The 21,814-nt window shown below is 38.6% G+C and overlaps 2 protein-coding genes and 1 long non-coding RNA gene across 3 annotated transcripts; 1 reads left to right on the top strand and 2 right to left on the bottom strand.

Annotated features, from left to right (window-relative positions):
• Window positions 1-5,385, bottom strand: LOC110046598 (fascin-like). Its single transcript, XM_020752284.2, has 2 exons — window positions 4,402-5,385; window positions 1-1,942 (listed from the first exon to the last, which is right to left on the bottom strand). The coding sequence occupies exons 1-2, from the start codon at window positions 5,207-5,209 to the stop codon at window positions 1,275-1,277; spliced, it is 1,476 nt and encodes a 491-aa protein (XP_020607943.2). The 5' UTR covers window positions 5,210-5,385; the 3' UTR covers window positions 1-1,274.
• On the top strand, window positions 1,919-14,056 carry LOC149112263 (uncharacterized). The gene is made up of 3 exons (XR_016207356.1): window positions 1,919-1,964; window positions 12,382-12,529; window positions 13,540-14,056. It is a non-coding gene; the product is annotated as an uncharacterized LOC149112263 (long non-coding RNA).
• On the bottom strand, window positions 10,950-21,780 carry LOC110046599 (chitobiosyldiphosphodolichol beta-mannosyltransferase-like). The gene is made up of 15 exons (XM_020752285.2): window positions 21,415-21,780; window positions 19,901-19,981; window positions 19,220-19,326; window positions 18,210-18,361; window positions 17,597-17,686; window positions 14,802-14,868; window positions 14,276-14,325; window positions 14,050-14,171; window positions 13,571-13,609; window positions 13,001-13,063; window positions 12,788-12,898; window positions 12,462-12,523; window positions 12,296-12,348; window positions 11,755-11,830; window positions 10,950-11,461 (listed from the first exon to the last, which is right to left on the bottom strand). The coding sequence occupies exons 1-15, from the start codon at window positions 21,683-21,685 to the stop codon at window positions 11,330-11,332; spliced, it is 1,476 nt and encodes a 491-aa protein (XP_020607944.2). The 5' UTR covers window positions 21,686-21,780; the 3' UTR covers window positions 10,950-11,329.
• Window positions 21,781-21,814: the final 34 nt, after the last annotated feature.

Here is a 21,814-nt window from a genome sequence, read left to right on the forward strand (position 1 = left end):
TGTAGGAATGCAGCATATTTATTTGAACTTCATAACAGTTGTAAAGTTTACATAGCTACAAGTTCACATGTCAAGAAGAAGTCAAAAATCAGTGCAACTGTGATGTGTGGAAATCTTCTTTTGATGTGAATTTGCTCACTAATATTTTTAACCAATCTTTTTGTTCTAATGGGTGTGTTACCATAAATTAACTGTTCATGTTAACAGCTCTATTTTCCAGGAAGAGCAAGGAAGAACTGTCCCTCATACACTTCTTAAAGTGATCTTCTGAAAAATGGAGAGTGACTTATCAAATGTAATTCTACAAACAGGACTTCCCTATTTCCCACTATTGTACATTACTAAATGCAACATTCTGAGTCCAATAATTATGTTATTATTGTCATGACAGAAAATTGAACAACTTTTTTTGTGTAGAAAACAAAAACCCTAAATACTGGTAACCTATAAAGGAAACTTCCATTGTACTGAAAATTAAATTAATTCAACCAAACCGTAAATATTTAATTGTTGCATTAATAACAGATACTTCCTGTATTCAGAATGTTTTTGTGGCTTTCAACCAGAGCCAGAAATTGTTACTTTTTAATGGTTTTGTCACAACTTTTTCTTTTTCCTTTCTTCACCGTACACCCTTACATAAGACATTTTGCTATTTACTTCTAAACTTATTTGACACCCTGTGTATTAATAGGCACATTTATGTTGATTTATTAAGTCTCTTGTTTTTGAACTGGACGGATAATGTAGTTTAATTTGCTTAGAGGATGCTTTTGCCCATGCTCTCTTTAAAAAAAGACAAAATATTTTTAATCAAAAGCTACAGTTAAGCATTAATGTTTGAATGCCTACTGTGATGCTTTTGTGTATCGTTCAGTTACCACATTTACTTAATTATAAGATAAATTTTTCAAGATTTACTTTATAAGATAAATTCTTCAGGATCATGCCATTAAAAAATGGCATTTTTTTCAATGTAAATTGCATAGGTCAATAAATGTGAAAACAATTGGGTTAGTATATCACCATTGTGGTGTAGAAGTGACCATAAACAAAAAACATTCATTTAGTCAGACGATTCTTCCAAGTTGCATTATTAAAAAATGCATTTCTAACAGCCACGATCTGAGAATCTAAGAGCTGAAAGGTTTAAGATCTTTGGTTATGGTTTAGTTTTAGTTGCTTTTAATAGAAATTGATAATAATAATAAATTTCAACTTACTGTTTTCAAAAATATTGTCTTTGAGCTCAAAGTTTCATTTTGTCAGATTGTTTAGTATTCCCATAAAGTGTTCTTTCCCAGCTCTTTTCCTGTGGCGGTAAAGGATCCATTCTGATGACCCTGGATGTAGTCTCCATTAGGTGCTCTTATTGCCATTCTGTTGTACTTGGGCAGCTCAATACTGAACTCTTGAGCCTCACTTTCATCTTTTGACAACACTATGTTATTCTTATCATCAGTGCTCCAGAACTTTCCAGCGTCAGTACTGATCTTGTACCTGCCATTCTTGCATGTCACGTTGAACACGTGGAATTTAGCGTAATTACTCTCAATTTTATCCGTTCCAGCTTTGACTCCAACAAAGCCATGGTCACCGCGGAGCACCAGCATTGGTCGGTTGACTAGCTCAACAGTGTGAAATGCTCTCTCTGGATCAATTTCGTCGCTGCCTTCAATCAGATGGCCATTGTCCTTTCCCGTGATGTACTTTCCAGTATGCGCCTTGAACACTATCTGTTTACCATGCCACTCGAGCTCAAACCAGCAATTAGGCCCAGGAGTGTCTGCTGATGCCGTCACACCAGAGTCTCCCAGAGCCCAATACTTGCCCTTGGTTCCACGTATTGCCACTTTCGCCTTGTCACTGGCCTTGTCAAATTCCAGCTGGAAAATCTCTGTGTCTTCCATTTCATCACGGCGACTTAGTATCACGTCCATGCCTAAGAGGACAAGGAACAGAAGGTATAATGTAAATGTCTCTTTAATCTAATCTTAGTATGATCTGACACAATATTTAAACGAGTCATTACAATATATCCGGGATCAACATTTTCACCTAGTCAATGGGTTTTGAGCCTTACAAGTGTTCCTTTGTTGTGCTTTTGAGGAAACACTCTCCCCACTGGCAAATTATTTGACATAATTAGAGGGGATGGGGATTGTTGCCTGCAACGCATTAGAAACACACCTGGTAACTTGTCTGTGTGCTAAATACTTTATTAATGACAAACATTTATGTATGTGGGGAGGTCATCGCCCTAGCAGGGGAGGGGTAGGGCTTGACGAAAAACAAAAAGATGGGAACGTGCAAATAAGGACAATGTGATTCTTGGAGAACCTGACATGACCAGGCCTATACTGGAAAAAAATGATGACCCTAAAAAAAGAGAAGTCATCAATTCCAAACTCCTGAAAAATCCTTCGAGACTCCCTGTCAATATGGATACCCCTGGGCCAAGAGAAAAAGCTGTAGCCATTGCAGTGACTACGCCTTCATGGAATACCAAGTTCTTCGAAAAGGAATCATACAGAATTATTAAGAAAATCAGGGGGAAAGGGAGAGAGGATGATCGCCAGACCCTCTGAAGTTTTTCTTAAAACAAACCGGTACAGTCTCAAAAGAGTAGGATGAAAGACAAATTTCATTGTTTGCCAAGAGTTGGATAAAGCCAATACAATATTTTCCTTTCTGTTTTATTTAGTCTTAGCTTTCTTTTTATGTGCTAAAACTGTTTTGTAACTGTTTTTATATAAAAATAATTGTGGATTTAATTTGAAACGGAAAAAGTGTCACAAGATCTGATATCATAACACATAACATCATATCATATTTTATTTTTGTACTAAGGTATTATTCTTGTATTGAGGTAAGCCATGATCACATTCCAATTCTGCCATATCGTCAATGTTATTATCAAAGCAACGTGGTTTTACCAAACTGCAAGTCGAGCACACCGTACATTACAAGATAACTAATATTAATATTGCAATTCGTAATATAGTCGGAACTTGAACGGACTTGTACTGTAATTTTTTTTAATCAATTTTATTTGTTTGCTTCAAGACACCTTTCAGTACAAACGTTATCGTGTATTATCATAAACCGCAAGACATTATTATTTAATCTGCGGTTCAATGATTGATTAAAAGCTTCAGATTTATCGCGCCAGCATTGTTACTGATGTATTTCCTTTTAAGGTAAAGAAATTTGGAGGAATTTGGGAAAACACTTGCAGTTCTGAGAGGCCAAAGAATACACAGTTATCAATTCATTTGCCTTTAAATTTGTCATCGCTCGCTTTTTATCTAGTTAGTTTATCGGCAATTATGTGAAAATTTTACTTTTCACTTGTTTAGTGTCATCACTGTTATGTTGGTTTGTCGGTCGAGTACACTTCAGAAATGTTTCGGGGAGATTTTGATACAATCAACAGTCAATTTATCGAGCGAAACATCAAATGAATTAAAAAACAGGAATGCGAAAAAAAAAATTGTTGTGACGCTGCTCGGGTTAAAGGTTAGTTGGTTTGGCGAGAAAATAGGAAATTTTAGACTCAAAACTGTGCGCAACAAAACTGATCGTTGAAAACCAACTGTTATAGGTGAAACCAGTCGAGTGATCGATGCATGCTCGATCGCGCGCGATGTCTGTAATTGAAATTGAAATTGAAAAGAGATTCCGTGACCAATAACCTTATGATCGAACGCTCGTTCAATATAGTCTACTGGCGCTATGTTCATCAGCTGATTCCATTGTGCACGGAAATTCTTGTCAAGTTTGCAGCAACTCGCCCATGTCCAGTCTTAATCCTTGCCTAGGCTTGTTTCCTTACCGGAGTCATAATTGTTTTTTCATACTTTATTCACGGATGAATGCTCCGAGGCTTTTTAAAACTCCATTCTAATTATTATGTACACAGTTGCGTCAACTTCGCCGCGTGGAACTCGGTAGGAAACCCTATCTTGCTGATTCTTTGTCTTCAGTCTTGACCCAGTTTAGGTTCTGTGATATTCGTTTACAGAGATCAATTATTCTTTGAAGACCTATAAGGGTGAGCGCTATTATTCTTAATATTTCGTTCATAAACTGGCGTTCGCTTTGTTCTACGAGACGCGCTACGTTGCACGTGCTTAAGTTTATCGATTGTAAATCCATTTATCTTGGCCTTTCAGTGCAGCCACCACAACAAACAAATTGAGGGCTTAACACAAAGCGTCTTCAAACCTGTTGATTTATCCGCAAACACGAGAGAATTTGCATTTTAGTGAATGAAATCTCGAACCACGTCGATACTATCAACGACTCTCCGACCTCGGTAAAAGTTTGGTATTTGTACAATAAATAAAGCGAGTTTAGTCGAGGAGAAAATCAAAACAACCTTGTGTTGTACATGCATACCTTGGTGAATCGACAGCCGTCGGTCTTTCTGCCCGATGAAAGAAACCTGCGGTGGGCTATCTTGAATAATAAACAGCTCGTCTTTACCGACGGTGGTGTTTTTGCCGGCCTGAATTTTACCCGTTCCCACAGCCGCGAGGTAATTGCCTTTGTCCGTTCTGAAGGCCACCTCCCCCTCGTGGAACTCGATGGTGAAGAGACTCTTTTTTCCGGGGTCCTCGTGAAGCGAGCCGTCGCTGTTTAGGTACATTTTATTGCTCGTCACAAAAGCGTACTTTCCTTGGTTTGCGTCGAACTCCAGCGTTAACATTGCGTCCGCTCCCCACGGAATGATCTCAGTGGCTTCTATAGTCTCAGTTTTGGTGTTGAGATGCGCGTAGCGTGTTCTTCTACAGCTCATAACGTTGACTTGCGGGTGCATGGCCAGTTGAATAGACCAAAGCTCTGTGTCGGATATCTTAGCCTCGCATTTTAGCTGATCACCCGAGCCGCCAAAGTAAGCGTTGTATACGCTTTTCACGGCCCATTTTCCAGACGCTTGTGTTTCGACCGTGAACTTCGTTTCCTCGCTCCGTTCTTCTTCTTCGCACTTTACGTTTCCTTTCCGATCCGCAGATAGGTATCTGTTCAAGTGACTCCTGAAGTAGCAGATTTGCGTGCCCTCGTCCTGCTCAAGCGTCCACATTTGCTTCTTCCTCAGCGAAGTTCCGTCCACGTTCAGCTTGAAACCGAACGTCTCCAGCGTGAGGTATTTCTTTGTGGCGTGGTTTAAAAGCCCGAGATTCCATTTTAACGTCTTGGGAGCCATGATAGTCACTTTTCGATTAGAGAAACCTTATACACTGCGGCGAGAAACGGTTTGCGATTATCCAACCGTGGCCGAAAGGACGAACGAAAATCAGCAAGCGATCAAAAAACGCGCTCGAGCAAGAGTTAAGGCGTGTAATGACCAGCAGCTACAATTGTGGTATAAATGTGTAGCTATGTGAATATGAGGAGCCAGGCCTGCAGGAAATGAGAGGAGGTAACACCCTCTGACTGCGTGGCATGTCAATGTAATAAAGCCATTTAATTTGTCGAGCTCTTGTCATGTTATGCATCATTTATTGTGACAACATGTGGTCGGAGAGATTCTACTCATATAGTTGATCCCTTTTTTCGACGAGCAAAACCGTGGTCAGTTTGTTTTCGTTCTAGAATAGCTAGCTTTTTATCCTTTAAACCTGTGGTTGGGATTTCAAAAGCCCTCGTAAATCCTTTTGGCTTCCGTCGACGCGGCAACGCCCGTTTCATTTTCATTCTCAAGATCACGCACACAGGGGCGGACAAGAGACAACGTATCAGACGCTGCTGAGTGCTGCTCACTGCCGACAGATGGCTTTATCAATGACTTTTCCAATGACAGGTCTTGAATTATAGCCATCAGAAGTCACGAACTACTAATAATTCAGGAATATCACTTTGAGTTCGTTACTGCGTTATCTTAATTGTACACCCCGGGGACACTGTTAACTCTTTGTGTTGGTCTGTCTATGCCAGTTCGTTTAATATATGTTTCATCCTTTGGTTCAGTTTACATAATTTGCGACAGAAGTCTCTCAACATCTGCGTGTTTATTTTTTACTTTATTTTTTTTTTAATAGTCTTCATAAAAAACCGTATTCAAATAGTTATAGTCATAATCTGATATCAGTTACATACTCTTTTACGATTTAAAATTAAAGAGCTTCGGCCCTCTAGTAACATGATACAACCTCGAACGTATTCTCGGATGATGTTTGTTTTGAAAACATTAATTTGCCGACGTTTTCATTTTTACCACAAAAGGTAATGTTTTTACTCAAATTCCGAGAGGGGGGGGGGGGGGGGGGGGCGGTGGTACATCTCGATACATCTAAGGATCGAGGCCTCGTTCAGTAACGCCGGGAATTTTTCTGGTTTGACTTCCTTTAGATACTTCTGTTTTGTAACCAATAAGGTTTTGTCCCGTCTGCGATCCTTTCTTTCCTGTTCAAACAATCCATCGCTGATTTTATCACAGCTCTTGGCGTTTACACAGGTTGTCAAAATTGCCATCGGTTGAATTGGCAACCGTGCGGTTTTGTTTGCTGGTAACGTGGCGACACTTCAGTGACCCGACTTCAATCTCTTTGTCTGGATATCCGTGCATTGTTCAGCTGGGGAAGTGGTTGGCTTTGTGTATGTTGGACTTCAAAAGCGAAAGAGAAACACTACGATATTCAAATCACGTGCGTGCTATATCGTTTTATGCTTTTACCGATCGAAGTTTGTGGGAACAAAACTGAATAATTTTTGCCCACGATTCATCATTTGGTTTCTTTTTGCTCTGTGGCAGCCTTTTCCTCGCTAATTCCCTGAACCTGCTTGTCTATCTCCTATATCTGCTGTATTTAAATGATCGGAAAGGTTACAAATTCCAGTGTTTGACGGCCATTAAAGAAGATTAAAATGTCAAGCGCTGACCCTGCCATAACGTAACCGCTGAATTGTTTTACAGTTACGCTGCATGAGTAATCTTTTGAGGTTAAAATAAGTTTCAATTCGGGTGTACATGTCAGAAGACCCACTTAATACGCGCACCTGGTGAGGCTTTCGGTCTTTTCCGCTGGAAGTTTGTTATCGCAGTAAAAGAATCAACTGATAAGCGTTTTCGAGAGAGTATCGACGGCGATAAGAGACTATTGCCTAGCCAACACTAAACTTTTACTAAGGTCCTGAAAAAACAAAGCGAGAGAGCTTTGTTTGTAGTACATATTACTCTGCTAGGAAAAAATATACCTACATGCAATAACGCGACTTAGAATTATCTGCTTTTGTACTTAACAACAGCTGTCAAAAACTCGTCAACAATCGCTGACACTAAAAAAAATTACTGAAAAGAGTTCTTACATATATTTAACGGGAAACTAAACTTTTTGTAATTGGAGTTGGGGAACAATTCCATTCTGAAGAGCCTTGACAGTATTTAGATTAAACACGTTACTGGTTACTGTGGTATATTCGAGAATTGATAAAAGAGGGAGCTCTGCGTAGACGAAGTTGAAACTTGTCAAAACGGGATAAACGATTTTAAGCCGAAGTAGTTCCCTTGTAAAAGTGCGGTTTGTGAATTGTTTACGAATTCCTCTAATGGTTCCTGAATTTAGTTCTGTTTATCAGTGTTTGCAAAAGAAGACTATTTTAATTTGTATGCGAGGGAGTGAAAGTTGGTTCATTTGTTCAGCTGAAGACTCGCTCACGTGGAGTGAATATATTGAAGTAAAAAGTGATTCATATTAATGATAGCAGTGACAAAAAAAGAACGTGGCAATAAAACCGTATTATGTTAGTTACACTTTTTTATAAGAGTATATTTTACAAGAATATCGAGGCTGAAATTTGCGAAATTTTAAAGAACATTTTAAGAATATACTCGAGGCTGAGATCTTGAAAAGAATAAATTTGTTTGTGTTGACATTACAATTAGATGCGTTTAACTCAACCGTAAAAATTCTTCCTTTCTCTAAACGGCGAAAAAAGCAACAAAAACAGAATTACCGTATGTTCAATGCTGATAACATTTCTACAAGAAGTTATGTGTCTCATATCAGGCTTTATTGCCTGCAGGCTGGCTCCAAAATTACCATCCACGAGACACCAAACGCTTGTAATTTATACCCCAATACACTCCAAAATGGAAATGTCAAACGCTGTAATGTAAGAATATTCGCAAGAATATTTTCAGCCTAAAATTGGTAGATAAAAAAAATTAAATTTTCAGCCAAGGTCAGAAAAACAATATTCCCATAAAAAAGAGTGTATTCCACGCCGTTTAAGTGGCTTCAAGACTTGTAGAACAAATAATTCGATTTAAAAAAACCCTAATGGTGAGTCCGCTTCAGCTGGTAGATGACTTTATTACCGCGGCGTCAGTGGCAATTAAGCCTCTACTTTCAAGTCTTTCAACACACCTGTGGAGATAAAAGAGGTAACCAATGGGAAAACCCTTAACGTAGAATAAAATCTCGTGACGAGAATATGAATGTTGATATAATGACTTATCAAGTTAATATGGGAGACAATTGGAAATTCAAAGGGGCTGGCGCTAGTTAGTTAATAGTCTCCTTCGCAACCGTGATTAGGGTTGTCGCGAAACGCTTCTCCCCACTTTACTATTTCATCGACGAATAGTCGTTTACGCCCCGGAGATAGGCCCGTTGAGTCACAGGTATCCACCTTGCATACTTTTAGAACATGTCAGATCTGACGATGTGAACGCCTTTCCTCAAACCGGACTGAGTTGGAAGTTCTGTGGTTTCTTTGGTTTACCGTAGTACTTTCTGGTATAAACGCAAAGGAAGGTACACAAGCTTACGTGGGAGCATCCCACCTTAATTGCACAAATCCATACATCGAACCATATCTTGCTGAAGGGATGTGCTCATGTGTGTGGGCGCGGACCCGGGAGTGGGGCCGGGGACTCTTCGTGTCGCAGGGACAGAATTTAGAACAGTAGGAGTCTTCGCCTGCCTAGTAGTCCATAACTCTCGGAGCTTTTTCTGGTTTCTATATCATGAGGCGACCAGGAGTATTTCTACTCTACCCTGGTTGGGATGCTAGTCCATTGGGTTTCCCTAACAGTTTGCCGGTAATTATTTATGCTCCCGGGTAGAGAGAGGCACTCAGGTTTGATCACCAGCCGAGTAAGCGGCGGAAATCGAGCCTAAGAGGCACTGTAAGTCTTTTCTCAAGAACACAACACAGTGACCCGAACCGGGACACAATCCGTAGTTTTAACCCGCTAACCACGCGGGATTAACAGAGTGACCTGGCAATTTTTTTAAAACTACTTATTTGGCTTTGTTGTATTAGTTAAAGAACTAAGAGCCAGGATCCGACAGCAGATCCGACTGTCCGAAAGCCGATTAGCTCTTTAATCCGAACAAAAAGTCGCCCAGGTGTTTTTTCCCCTTATTTTAAGGAGGTTTTTACCAACTGCTGCTTCACAGTTTTACTTAGTCTAAAGTTCAGTACAAATGTTGGAGGAAAACATGACACAAATCATTGTTAGTGCTTTCAATATTGAATTCAGTGGCGGGCATAGACGGTAATCCTGGATAACCTTTACTAACAACCAGACCCTGGCTGATCTTATCTTGTAATTCAAATGAATTGGTGTCCTCCAATCGTACCATTAATACTCGTGCTTTAAATGTTATCGTTTTTATCGCAAGGTCACAAACACTCCGAGACATTAACTATCCGTTCACTCACGATACTCTGATTTTACGGTCGTTTGATAAGTATTTAAATATGTGCGACTGTTATCTTTCGCGTTTGTCTTTCCTGACTTACTGCACCGATTATCAACTCGCAAGCACATTATACATCAGTAGTAATGTCTCTCTGTTCGATGGATGGAACAATTCGTCTCGCCCATTGCAGCGAGTCATGTTTATCTGCAGGTTAGGCATGTTTCTAAAGCTGAATGCAAGCAAGAAATGATACACTTAAATAAAACTGTTGGAGCGATCTGTGCTCATAGTTCTTTAAAAAGAGAGAGACAATTTTACTTTTTAGATCTGTTTTAAACGTTTTTTAAAGAATGATATACTTGTCATATTCTTCTAGAATGATAAATATCTTATGTGCTATATTTTGCTGACAATATGCCTGGAATGTACATGGTATGCAACGGAGTGGGGCCGACCATGTTTCATGCATTAAAGACAGTCAAACTGCGATGTACATTGACAAATTGATGGCCCATCACGGGATAACGCTTCAAAGGGGTCAGCCTCTGACATGATAGTGAGGGGTGATGTTCGAAAGCTTGAGGAGTTAACTAGAGGCAGCAGGGAAACGCGTAGTTTTTGATTGAACCTGTTTGCAGTAAAATAAAAAAAAGACGGGGATGTGCGAAGTCCTTCGTGGCCTGTATCGCTCTCTCGGCCCCGTATCGAGCAAAACTATCAGGTCCTATACTAAAGGTTATGCCAGAGCATCGATCAATTCGTACCAATTATTTGATAAAACTCCGTCAACAGCAACGCTTAAGGTCGGGACACACTGGGAGACATGTTGCAGGGAACAGGTTGCAGCGACAAGTTGCAGCAACAGTCTTCTTCGTGTGACATGCCCGTTTTCTTAATTTGCGAATTAAAGGTCTGTTGCGGGGAAAAACTTTTGTCCCCGTCACATGTCGCATGAAATTCAGCTGGTTAGAATTCGTGCGTCATGAAGCCGGAACAAAATGACCTCAACTGATTTTCAATGTCGCATCGTGTGCTCGGCTCTGCAAACTCTCTCCGCTACAACACATTGTTATGCCTCAATCCGTTCCCTGTGCACCAGCTTGCGGGCATACTATCCCTGCAACATACCTCCTATGTGTACTCTCGATGGGGCTAGTCCCTGCTTCACATACCTGCAACACGTACTGACTACCCTACAGAAATAGCACACTCGACTGTGCATGTGGCTAGTGCTTTTACAACGGCTTTTAGCGTGCTATTGTCGAGACTCCCAAACGATCAATCGGCCGGGACTGCTTTGAAAATGTTTAATTTTCAGGCGAGAAGAGGTGAAGGTTATGAAGGTTAGACTGATACATGTAGCTTTAGAGCTTTCTTTAGATGAAAACAGCAATAAAGCTAAAATCAAGTTAAAAATAAAGTAGAGAAGACGTTTTACATTTGCAGCATAACTGAATTAAACTTAAAACGTTTTATTACGAGTCGACGTGTTTAAATACGTGTATTACTCACTTTTTAAGAGTCAGTTCGCTCAGCCTGAAAATATTCACATTTTCCAAAAGGCACAACTTGTTTGGATGGGCTTCGCAAAAATCTAACTTCAAATTTAATTTATTTTATTTCGTTACGAACAATATTTGCGAAACGATAACTTTAATCTTTTAAAAGATGCGTCATCTTTCTTTTAGTAATGGCAAGACGATTTTATTCCAACTTGCATCCCATCGAGTCCTTTGAAAACGTGCTAGATTTTCTCTGTAACTTGTGAGTAATGGTTTGCTAACGGGAAAGCCACGAAAGAGTTTCTGAAAAAGAAACAGACAACGAAAGAAATAAGGCTAGGAAAAGATAATCCGAGTCATCGCACTACATTTTTCCAAAACTTTTACTCTCTTCTCTTTCAAACACTATTCGTCTTGAATAAGACCCGTTAAAAATGATACTTATTCTTCACGATGGTCTCCTTTGGGTAACACCAATTTCACAGCAGATTTACTTCCTGTGTTTAGTTCAAGAGACACAAGTGTAAAATAGATCCTATCGGGGATATCAATCAACGTGTTGACCAAAACAGACAACACCTAATTGAGAAGCTTACCTTAAGTTGCTGAGCTAGCTCTTTACTGTCATGGAAAATCAACCCATTGTCCTCATGTTTTACCAACTCATGCAGGCTGTAAAAGTTAATATGAAAATTGCTAAGCTGACTTTTAATCATATCACTGTCAGTTTCTGTAAATACCGTCTTTAAAAGTCAAATTTTGACCAAGTCAGTAACTACGACCTACATGTAGGAGTTATTGGGAGCTTCCCTTTTCTCAGTAACGGCTGTTCTAACTAGATTTGCAATACATGCCGGTCCTTAACAATTGCACTCAGCTCTTTGCTGAGAAAATTTAAGTCTCCAGTGAAATGGCTACCCTTACCATAACCTTAATTTCAATTTCGTAGCCTATAACTGCAAGTTGATGAGCTGCCGTTTAGTCTTGGCTATGTTAGTTTGCAACGTATCAAGAGGAAATCTGTATATCTCGATACTACTATATTTCAGGTCACACAATGTAATTTCCCAAACTAAATGCACTTTATCAAGACAACGTTTTGCGTAAAATAGCACCTGATATACTTTACTTACTTACCATTCAAAGTGTATAGCACACACTGGTAAGCCACAGCCGAACATGTCTACCACCTGACATGAAAACAAAATTCATCTTCACCGTAGATCTTGATGTACACAAAGATTGATCAAAGAATGAAGAAGCCTGAACATTGAAGCATTGCTGACAAAATTGACTGACTAACCTTCATGGGTAAGTCAAGTCCTGATGAAGACTTGTGAAGACACACACCAAGGTCAGCTGAACCTGAAGGTAAATACGTATACCATGTTGATCTTGGCATTATAATAAAAGTAGTGACGTTAATCTTTTAATGTTCTTTAATCTTTTCTTTGGGCTCCACAGCAAACTTAACAGAAAGGTAACTGTACACATCATTGTACTTGTAAAATACAGTGCTTTACGTACAGCAGCTAACACAACTCGAAATTTTCACTATTTTTTAATGAACTGGGTTTATTTCTTTATCTCAAAAGTACAGTTTTACTGTGTTGAAGCAATAACACTTACCAAGAAGCCTTGGATAGTCCTCTGGCTCTAGCCATGGTGTGCAGATTTTTACATGCTTAAAGTTCTTTGTACTGATAATTGTTTGATAATACTCCTTTAATGGTCCTTTGCCTAGGAACACAAAGCAAACACAGAGCAGTGTGGTCAGCCTTTTATCCATGTTACACAATTAATAAAGTAATGTGATTTGCTCTGCACTTATATTGTACTTACCAGTTATTGCACAAACTAATGAGGGAAGAGCTTCTTGGTCCTCAGTGATAAATTTCTCGTATGCTGTTTCAGAACAAAAGGACAGATTCCATAAATAATAGGCTTGATTTCTGCCGCTCTCTCATGTCTGGTCTACGTTCCTCCCTGGCTTTGGGGGAGGAGTCTGGGTTCCTTTCCCAAACAGTGGCTGGTAATTGAGCCTACGTAAATAAACTAGTTGAAAAGTTGTCCTAGTTATTAGAGCTAGGAGCCTGATTATTCATGAACACAAGTACTGGTCAAGTGGTTAGCCAGGATTTGAAAACTGGAAGACCAATGTTTTCAATGGGGATGATTAAAGCCAACAATTTAGCCAGCAGTATGGAAAGAATAAATTATCTGAAAAAAATTATCTGGACCCATTGGCCTCCACAGTGAGCACCCATTTGGTTTAAAGCCTGTTAACTTTAACATGAAGTAATTAGGGCTATCAGTATCCCCCTGGATGGGAGCATTTCTTTGAGAAAAGTGAAAGTCTTCATTTTCTTGCCTCAAAACAGATCAAGAGTTTTGCAAGTTCTTGTTTCTTACCTTCAAGAGCATCCAGTAAGATGGAGAAGTCTTCATCCTCTGCAAAAATTAGAGGCAAATAATTTTTGTGTTAAAACAACAGAACATTGCAATCAATGTAAGCATCCAATGAAGAAGTGCTAAAGTATCTTTAGTAAAATTAGAATTTGTAATATGTGTGTAAAGACACAACATCACAGTCAGTGTAAAAATCAATTAATTTTGTACATTGTAATATTTTGTGGTACTAGTACTTTACATTTAAGAAACAAATTGTTACAATGCTGTGGCAATGTGTATGCAGTGGTTGCACTGTACATGTGCAAAATAGTGAGAGGAGAATGGAACTTAAATCAAGGACAATCCAGATTCCAAGTTCACTTCTCCAACTACATGTTCTTGGCCATGTTACCTCCACAAACTGGACTTGAGCATCTCTCAGTCTTCATAAAGCAGTTTCAGGATTGATGAAACTGTTGTAATTTTTTGTCAAATTTTACCTGTCCAGCTTGTACTGCTGACCAGAAGAGCAGACCGATTTTGTCTGTAAAGAATTCTTCCATCTTTTAACTGAAGTGTAAATGCCGTCATGGACTCAACATCTGTCTTGTATTCTGAAGGGCTTGCAAAGGGAAATATACTTGTTAATGAGATACGATAAAATGGCCACCACACTTTTGTCAACTATAACGATAGCCTTACGGTTAGAAATGCAAACCTTGTTACCTTTCTGTTGTACTGAAAACTTCATATTCCTTGGAAAGTTTTTGAAAAAGCTGGAAAATAATGTCAAAAATGGTAATGAGTGATGCAGCTCATTATTTACATAAAAGTAATATATATTTATGGACATTGAATTGAAGTACATGTACGTGTACACTGGTTTGTAGAAGTCTTTGTTACTATGTGTAGCAATATGCTTTTCAACAGAACATGAACAACTGGTGACAACAATCAAAGAGTGAGTCAATCAATGAAAATAAAACTACATGAACTGATAATACTGCAATCATTCTAGACTGCTACAATGTAACTGGATTGTTGTGCAGTCTAGTAACCTTTTTACATTAAGACCTTAGTAGCTGAAGGTAGCTAAAGCTCAGGTGTACAAATGTTTATTCTAATCCAGAGCCCACAGCTTACATGTAGCTTTGTGAAAATTCATTATGTTTATATTGTGCTAATTACAAAGAGTGTAATAAAGTCTCTATTTCCTATTGGAGATAAAATGTTTAACTCCAGTATAACAGACCTTGTGTTGAGTAGAAAGGTCCATTTCATGAAACCGTGATGGAGGCCTGTCATACAGTGTGTGGGCTCTAAACAGAAATGGTGATTCAGTCCTCACTAGATAATACATGAAAATAGTAAAATTATTGTTTTCAGAATTGTGCTATTGTGAAGTATATGACTGAATTTCATGTAGTCCCAGTTCCAAACTGTTCCAAACCAGCATACCTGTATTTTAGATCTACCAACTGCTATATTTATTTATGATAACAACTTCTGCTACTTAAAGTGCCACTATGATGAAATTCTCGATATCCATTTCTTTACATTTTGGTACACATTAGGTCTTTCCTAGATATCTTGCCAAATTTCAATTTTCTACGAACATTAAAACTCGTGGTTTTTGGACCTTAATTTGCGAGAATTTACGGCTGCCATTAATTTTCCTTGTTCCAAGTCTTGGTTGAAAATTTGAGAAAATGACGTCATTTTCTCAAAAATAGCGCACGGATTGAGATTATGATAACAATTAATGTAAAAAATTGCACAAATATATGAGCCAAAGTTTTTGTTACCCTTTATGCGAATTGCTGTGCTAATTGAATGGCTTGGTGCAAGACTGACGTAAGTGACTTTTTCGGGTGAAAATTTTTTTTCTTCAAAAGTGCCTGAATTTTTGCATGTGCTTTTCAATTTAGTAGTAAAACATTCCCCTGTATTTTTTTTGGCCGTTTTGCGCTTTGTTTCTGAGAAAAACGAGGACAAAATATCGAAGCGTGCACAATGAACGCAACGAGGCGGAACAAGAGAAAACAATTATTTAAATTTTCAATGCAATTTTTAGTTCGTGTTGACGTGGTGCAAGTGATAAAAGCGCGTGTACGGGAAGGATAATTTTCGTAGAGTGTCGGTTCAAATCCCGAATTTTTCCCCTGGTTTTTTTTTTTTTTTTTTTCTTTTCCTCCGTTTGCTCTTCTTTTGAATTTCTTTTTGTTAACAAGAAAAACCTATTGTCGATTTCAGCCGCCGAACAACGCTGGTCAGATCCGCTGGTTCGACACTGGCTTCGACATTTTTCCTTCACTTGACAACCCGTCTTGGACGGCTGTTTTTTTAAATTGATTGAAACGATTTGCTGCAAATTGTTGCTCTGGTTCGTTATCAAGCTTTGTTTGAAACGATCATCGATTTTACGATCGCTTCGCTGAATGGCGTGAAAACGCACATGTATGCCACGCGGACAAATTCTTTTGCGTACACAAAATTTCATTGCGAACGGATCATTAGCACTCGTAGCTCAATCGGTAAGGCGCAAGGTTGATAGGATATCGTTAGTCAGATTCGCTGGTTCAACACTGACAGGGACACTTTTCCTACACTTGACAGCCCGTCTTGGACGGCTTTTCTTTTTTTTCCTTTCATTGCTAATTATTTTTAGTTGGAAATCGAAGTCTGATTCGCCCAGCCAAGAAAACCAACAACTGAAACAAGCAAAGCAGAGTACACACTCGAGCCAGCGCGGTTACCGGGCTCACATAAAGAGGCCCTAAATCACTTAATACTGCTTAATAACATTCCGAGTGTATCGGAAGATTCGCCCATTTATCGATGCCGCGGTCGATAAACTTTTCAAGGTCTCTTTTTAAAGCGAAGTTTGAGCGTTTGAACATGCAGCGTTTTCAAAAAGCGAATATCAGCGACCCAGTTGTTCGAGCTTTTATGGAAGGCGGTCATGTTGTCTCCTTCGCACATGCGATAAAAGCGCTGCGCGTCGCGAACGTTAATATTTTGTCGTCAGACCGGTTCGACACAACATCAGCCCCTTTTTTCCTGTTGATTTATCTCCTTTTTGAAACCAAAACATTAAAATAGGCCGTATTATCGATGCTGCTAGTGCTAAAATAAACCGTTAAGTTCGCATCGAAATACGCCTTCGATTAGTAAAGTAGCGTGTGTATCGAAAGATTCGCCCAATTAAATCAGCGACCGCTACATACAAGTATATATTATGTTTACAAAATTAATGCTCTTTGATTATGTTCGAATAAACTAACGTTTTGTCGAGAGACCGGTTCGACACAACCGGTCAGCCCCCTTTTTTTCTGTTAATTTACGGGTCGATTGGGGTGTCTCGAAAACTATTGACATTGTAGTCGATCGAACAGCTAATACACCTCGACTAGTTTACTGTAGAAATTTTTTACAAGAACGTTGAAGCAGAGATTAACCAATATATACAATCCTAGAAAATATTTCAAAATATTATTTAGAATTCAGTTCCAATTAGAAGAAAAACTATTGATTTCATCTTCGGTTATGTCTGTATAAATTCGAAATTTCAACATTTCCTCTATTATCATTTCAACCTGTGTGGTATTTTTGAGAAAATGATGTCATTTTCTCAAATTCTCAACCAAGACTTGGAACAAGGAAAATTAATGGCAGCCGTAAGTTCTTGGAAATAAAGGTCCAAACTACATGAGTTCTAATGTTCGTAATAGATTGAAATTTGGCAAGAAATCTAGGAAAGACCTATTTTGTGTGAAAATGTAAAAAAATGGGTATGGAGAATTTGATCATAGTGGCACTTTAAGGGTGTTAATTTCAGGAATGTGATGTACATACAGTATTACCAGTATGACAAACACTACACTACACAAAAATGCAAATGACTGTGAACATTTCCTAAGATGTCAGAGTAAAATTCATATCCTCTCACTGAAAAACGTCAAGCGTGTAATTTGTGAACATACTTGTATTTGTAACGCAAGGCAGTCACCCCACAATGTGTCATGTTTGCTTAGTTTATGACCTCACCTGATTCCCCAGTGTTCCCATAAATCTCTCTTCATTGCCTGAGTTACACACAGATTACTTGATGACATGCCACCAAAAAAGAATTCATACCTGCAAACAAAAAATGTGTCAGTGACCAGTAATAAATACATCATTCATATCATACCAAGAGGGTATACAGGCACTATATATTATTAGTGAAATGGGTTCCCAGGGGATAAGTACAGAGTAGAAGGAGGACTCGAGGGCATCCTAGGTTTCCTGTACATGTACATTGCAGGGAGTCAGAGTATAATATGGCTTATTCCCAAGGACACTGTATAATTTGCATAGACATAGAGGAGGTAATGGCCACTGGTTCATCCCATTGGGTGGAAACAAACAAGAATTAAAATGTAGTGCTAAATGGGATCTTCATTTGCTTTGTAGTAATTAACTTAATTATCCACAGTAATTACAGTTTAGTTTTTTAACTACGTTAGTCAGGGTCATTTCTGGTCAATTCTAGAATGTTAAGCCAGCTTTTAGAAAAATACATGTACAGGTAACATCTCCTTTATGGACAGAAATTTATTAAAAATGCTGACCATTGCTTAAAGATATACACCTCTTCTTTTGCCAGTCAGAAACCTACCATTTAGCTATCTTCACCAGCAGATGTTGGGGATTTTTCACTCCAAGAGCCAGTATAGTAAAACCATAGTTGTGCCAGTCAATAACAAATTGGCTGCCACACAACAGACTTGTAAACCAGGCTGCTGCCAAGGATGGAATAGCTGGAGGATTCTGATATAAATATATGAAAATTCTAGATCTGAATCTTATGGATTTATAAAATACTTAATTATTTCAGCAGCTCTGTGTTGGTTTGGGTACACAGTTTTGGGCTACTTTTTTTTAATTACAACTCAAACTACCTCCTGCCCCATCCACACATGCACCTCACAAACAAAACTATTATGTTCAAGTGTTGTAAATTAAATGCTAATGTCAAATCAAACTGCTTAATTAAATACATGTGTGCATATTTGTACTACTTAAATCAACAAGTTATTTTAAATAGCATTCAGCGCTTTGGAATTTACTTACATTGTATATATTAGCGCTATACAAATTTATTCATGTTAAAATATTGCATTGCAAATTAAGCACATGCACATTCTTGCTACACAAATAAGAATACCGGTAGTTCATATAGTGTGATAGTCCACATGAGGGTAGTTCTGAAAAGAACTGTTGCTGGATGGACTGATGTTTGATCGGTCTATTGTTAGTCAAATTACACATGAGTTGGTCTGTTAGAGGTCCATTTGCCAGTTTCGTTTATGTCGTGAATTACTCATTTGTAAGGTGCCAGTAGTTGTTAAGAGGCATTTGTTCTAAGTTAGTGTACCAGCTTTCCAGAGTCAGACACTGAAAATAGTTTGTACTGTAGGTTGAGCACTGAGCAGAGTCCCAGGCAATGCTGTGGTTTGTTAGTTAATGATGTACAGCAATGTGATTGTAGACATCACACTTTCTCGTGGCTTATTTGTGTTCAGTCAGTCTCATGTTAAGGTTTCTGCCAGTCTTACCAATGTAGGAAGCCTGGCAGTTGGAGCATTTGATCTTGACATAAGAATATCACAATAGGCTGTCACTCACCTGAACTAATATATGTGTGCACTGTGATTCACAGTGAAGAAGAATTACAAAGAGCTGTAGAAACTGGATGATTGCTTTTGTAACATAAAATAGCAGTCTGGGCAAACCTATAATGAAAAAATAAAAATTACTAATGGAAAATGCATTTTTAAAACTGTTAATCTGTTCATTTTTATTAAGAAATTCAGTTCTAATCCAGACAAGAAAAGTACTCAATTCAAAGCCATTATCAGTTGCTACCTTGGGCAGTTTCTAAGTTCAAAATTTGAAAATTTGCACAGGATGCTATTGCCTTGCAGTTGCAGTGGGCCCTGCCAGGTGTATGTACATGTTCTAGGTACCCACTTGAAAGCATGCTCTATGCTCTCCAAGCCAAGGAGAAAACAGACAGAGTTTTAAAACTTTAAATCCACAAATGATCCCTGAGCAGCAAAACAAAAACACTACATTGTTTGTTATGTAACTTATGTAACTTATAATATATTCATTGAAAGCAGTTCAGGACTTCAGGAGTGATTCATCATTTTATTGCTACAGTCCTGTTTTGTATGGTTAAAGAGTGACCACACTCATCAGGCAACATCAACAAATGACCCGTAAATTTAAATGCTGGTGGTGAATCACTCCTAAAGTCCTCAACTGGTTAAAATGAATAGACGCTTCTCTAGGAGTTCTGCTTACCTCTAAACAATTCTGGAAATTCTGGCAATGTATTTATGGTGACTTTTTCACTTTCTGCTAGTTCCTTGATGGGATTGGATCCTGAATAATGATTTAAATACATGAAGTGAAAGAACACAAAAAATTACCAATCAAAATTGTAAAAAAGTGACAAAAAGAAGTAAGAATTTTCCTTCTAAAAGAAACTTTTCAAAGAATAGAATACTGCTAGGGAAATATAACAGGTTAGCATTATCATCTGCTTTATTTGTAGTAACCCTTGCATTGTATAGTCAATTGGATGGTCATTTGTCTGAAAACGATTTGAAACATTAATCTTGTTTCAATTCTCATGATGTCCTGCAAACATTTTTTTCAAGTGCCAGTTTCTAAATACCTGAGAGAAGAATGCAAGATTTGAGCCTACAGATTCCGTGCCAATGATCTGCACTAAACATGATTCCTCTAGTGACCTTCTAGACTAGTGCTGCACTATTTATTTCAAAATTCGGTATTCAATTCTTTGTCAGCTCAAATCTCATGCAATCATGTACCTTTGTTTTGGGAAAGAAGGAAAGGGACAAATACTCAAAGAGAGCACCTGTTTTCTCAGGCCACACTGATGCTTGATGGTCACACACTGAGTTTTGATTTAACCATGACACTGATTCTAGTAGCTTAGTTGACTTGGTCCATAACCCATATTACAGACACATAAATAAATTTTATTATTTTATACCATGAAATGCCACAGAGTAACCCCAACCTCATTAGGGGTGTGCTTAAGAGGCAAGGGCCAAGTTTTACTGAATGAGGATGGATACAGAGCAAGTGCAAGCCCTTGGCAGTTTTCAACATACACACTTCAATCACTAGCTGGCTACATCTACATGAAGCTGCACCCACAGTAATCGCCTTGCCTCCCTGGCCAAATTTCCAATTGTAAGTCAATAGAACCACCAAATCATTGCACAAGGCCTTTAAGAGATAACCCACAATATGTTATGATATCTGGTATATGCAGGACAGGGGTGCTACTAGAAAACAATTGATGTGAGGGTGGTGCAAATAGAAGTGTGATCCAACACCAGCATTCTGCAGCATTTTTTATGTTGCTTTCCTCCCAGTCGCCATCCAGATAAAGATGACCAAAATCTTATTAATTTTATCATCAAACAAAATTCAGGAAAATTTCCCAAGCCTACCCCAACTTCCTTGGTGCCAAAAAGAAGCAACAAAACTATTATCACCAGTGAATTCTACAGCACCTTCACACCTGTTCAATCCCCCACCCCCAACGGCCAAAGTAAACGTGTATGCAAAATTTGCAAAAATTGTATGTATTTGACATATGATAACATTATTGTAATAGAGTAAGTCATCCATGTTAACAACTTAACTGACCAAAAAAAGACCCTCAAAGCACTGAAATACTTCTAACCTCCCTGCCTTGTATGTAACGCGAATACCACCCCCTCCCCCGTCACCTTCTCCCCACTGTGTACTATTCAGAATGGCCAATATCATACAGATACCTCCAAATCCAACCAGATCCACATGATAGCCCGCCTTTGCGCATGAAAGTGCATGGTACTGCATACGAGGACTTCTACCAATATCTCCAAGTACCAGGATACAAATCCTTGGTTTAGATAGATCCTTCCGTCCTCTGAGCCAATACACCAACAAGACTAGCACGATCACAAGTCCCGTTAACACTGTCGCCAAATACATCTGAAAAATTATGTTTGATCGTTTGATCTTGGGCGTATAGACAAAGCGAGACTTCGAAGAAGAAGTGTTCATTAATAAATATTTCTGTCCAATTGTTGGTTTCTAGCGGTCATAAATTGCACATAAATATTGATTTCTCAAACGATTTCTCCAAAAGAAGTCATTCTGGTCAGCAGAAACTCTCCTAAGGATACGAGCACT

Source organism: Orbicella faveolata, unplaced genomic scaffold (genome assembly GCF_042242905.1).
Source record: "Orbicella faveolata isolate gen_17 unplaced genomic scaffold, um_ofav_v1 contig_2, whole genome shotgun sequence".
Classification (NCBI taxonomy): Eukaryota; Metazoa; Cnidaria; class Anthozoa; order Scleractinia; family Merulinidae; genus Orbicella; species Orbicella faveolata.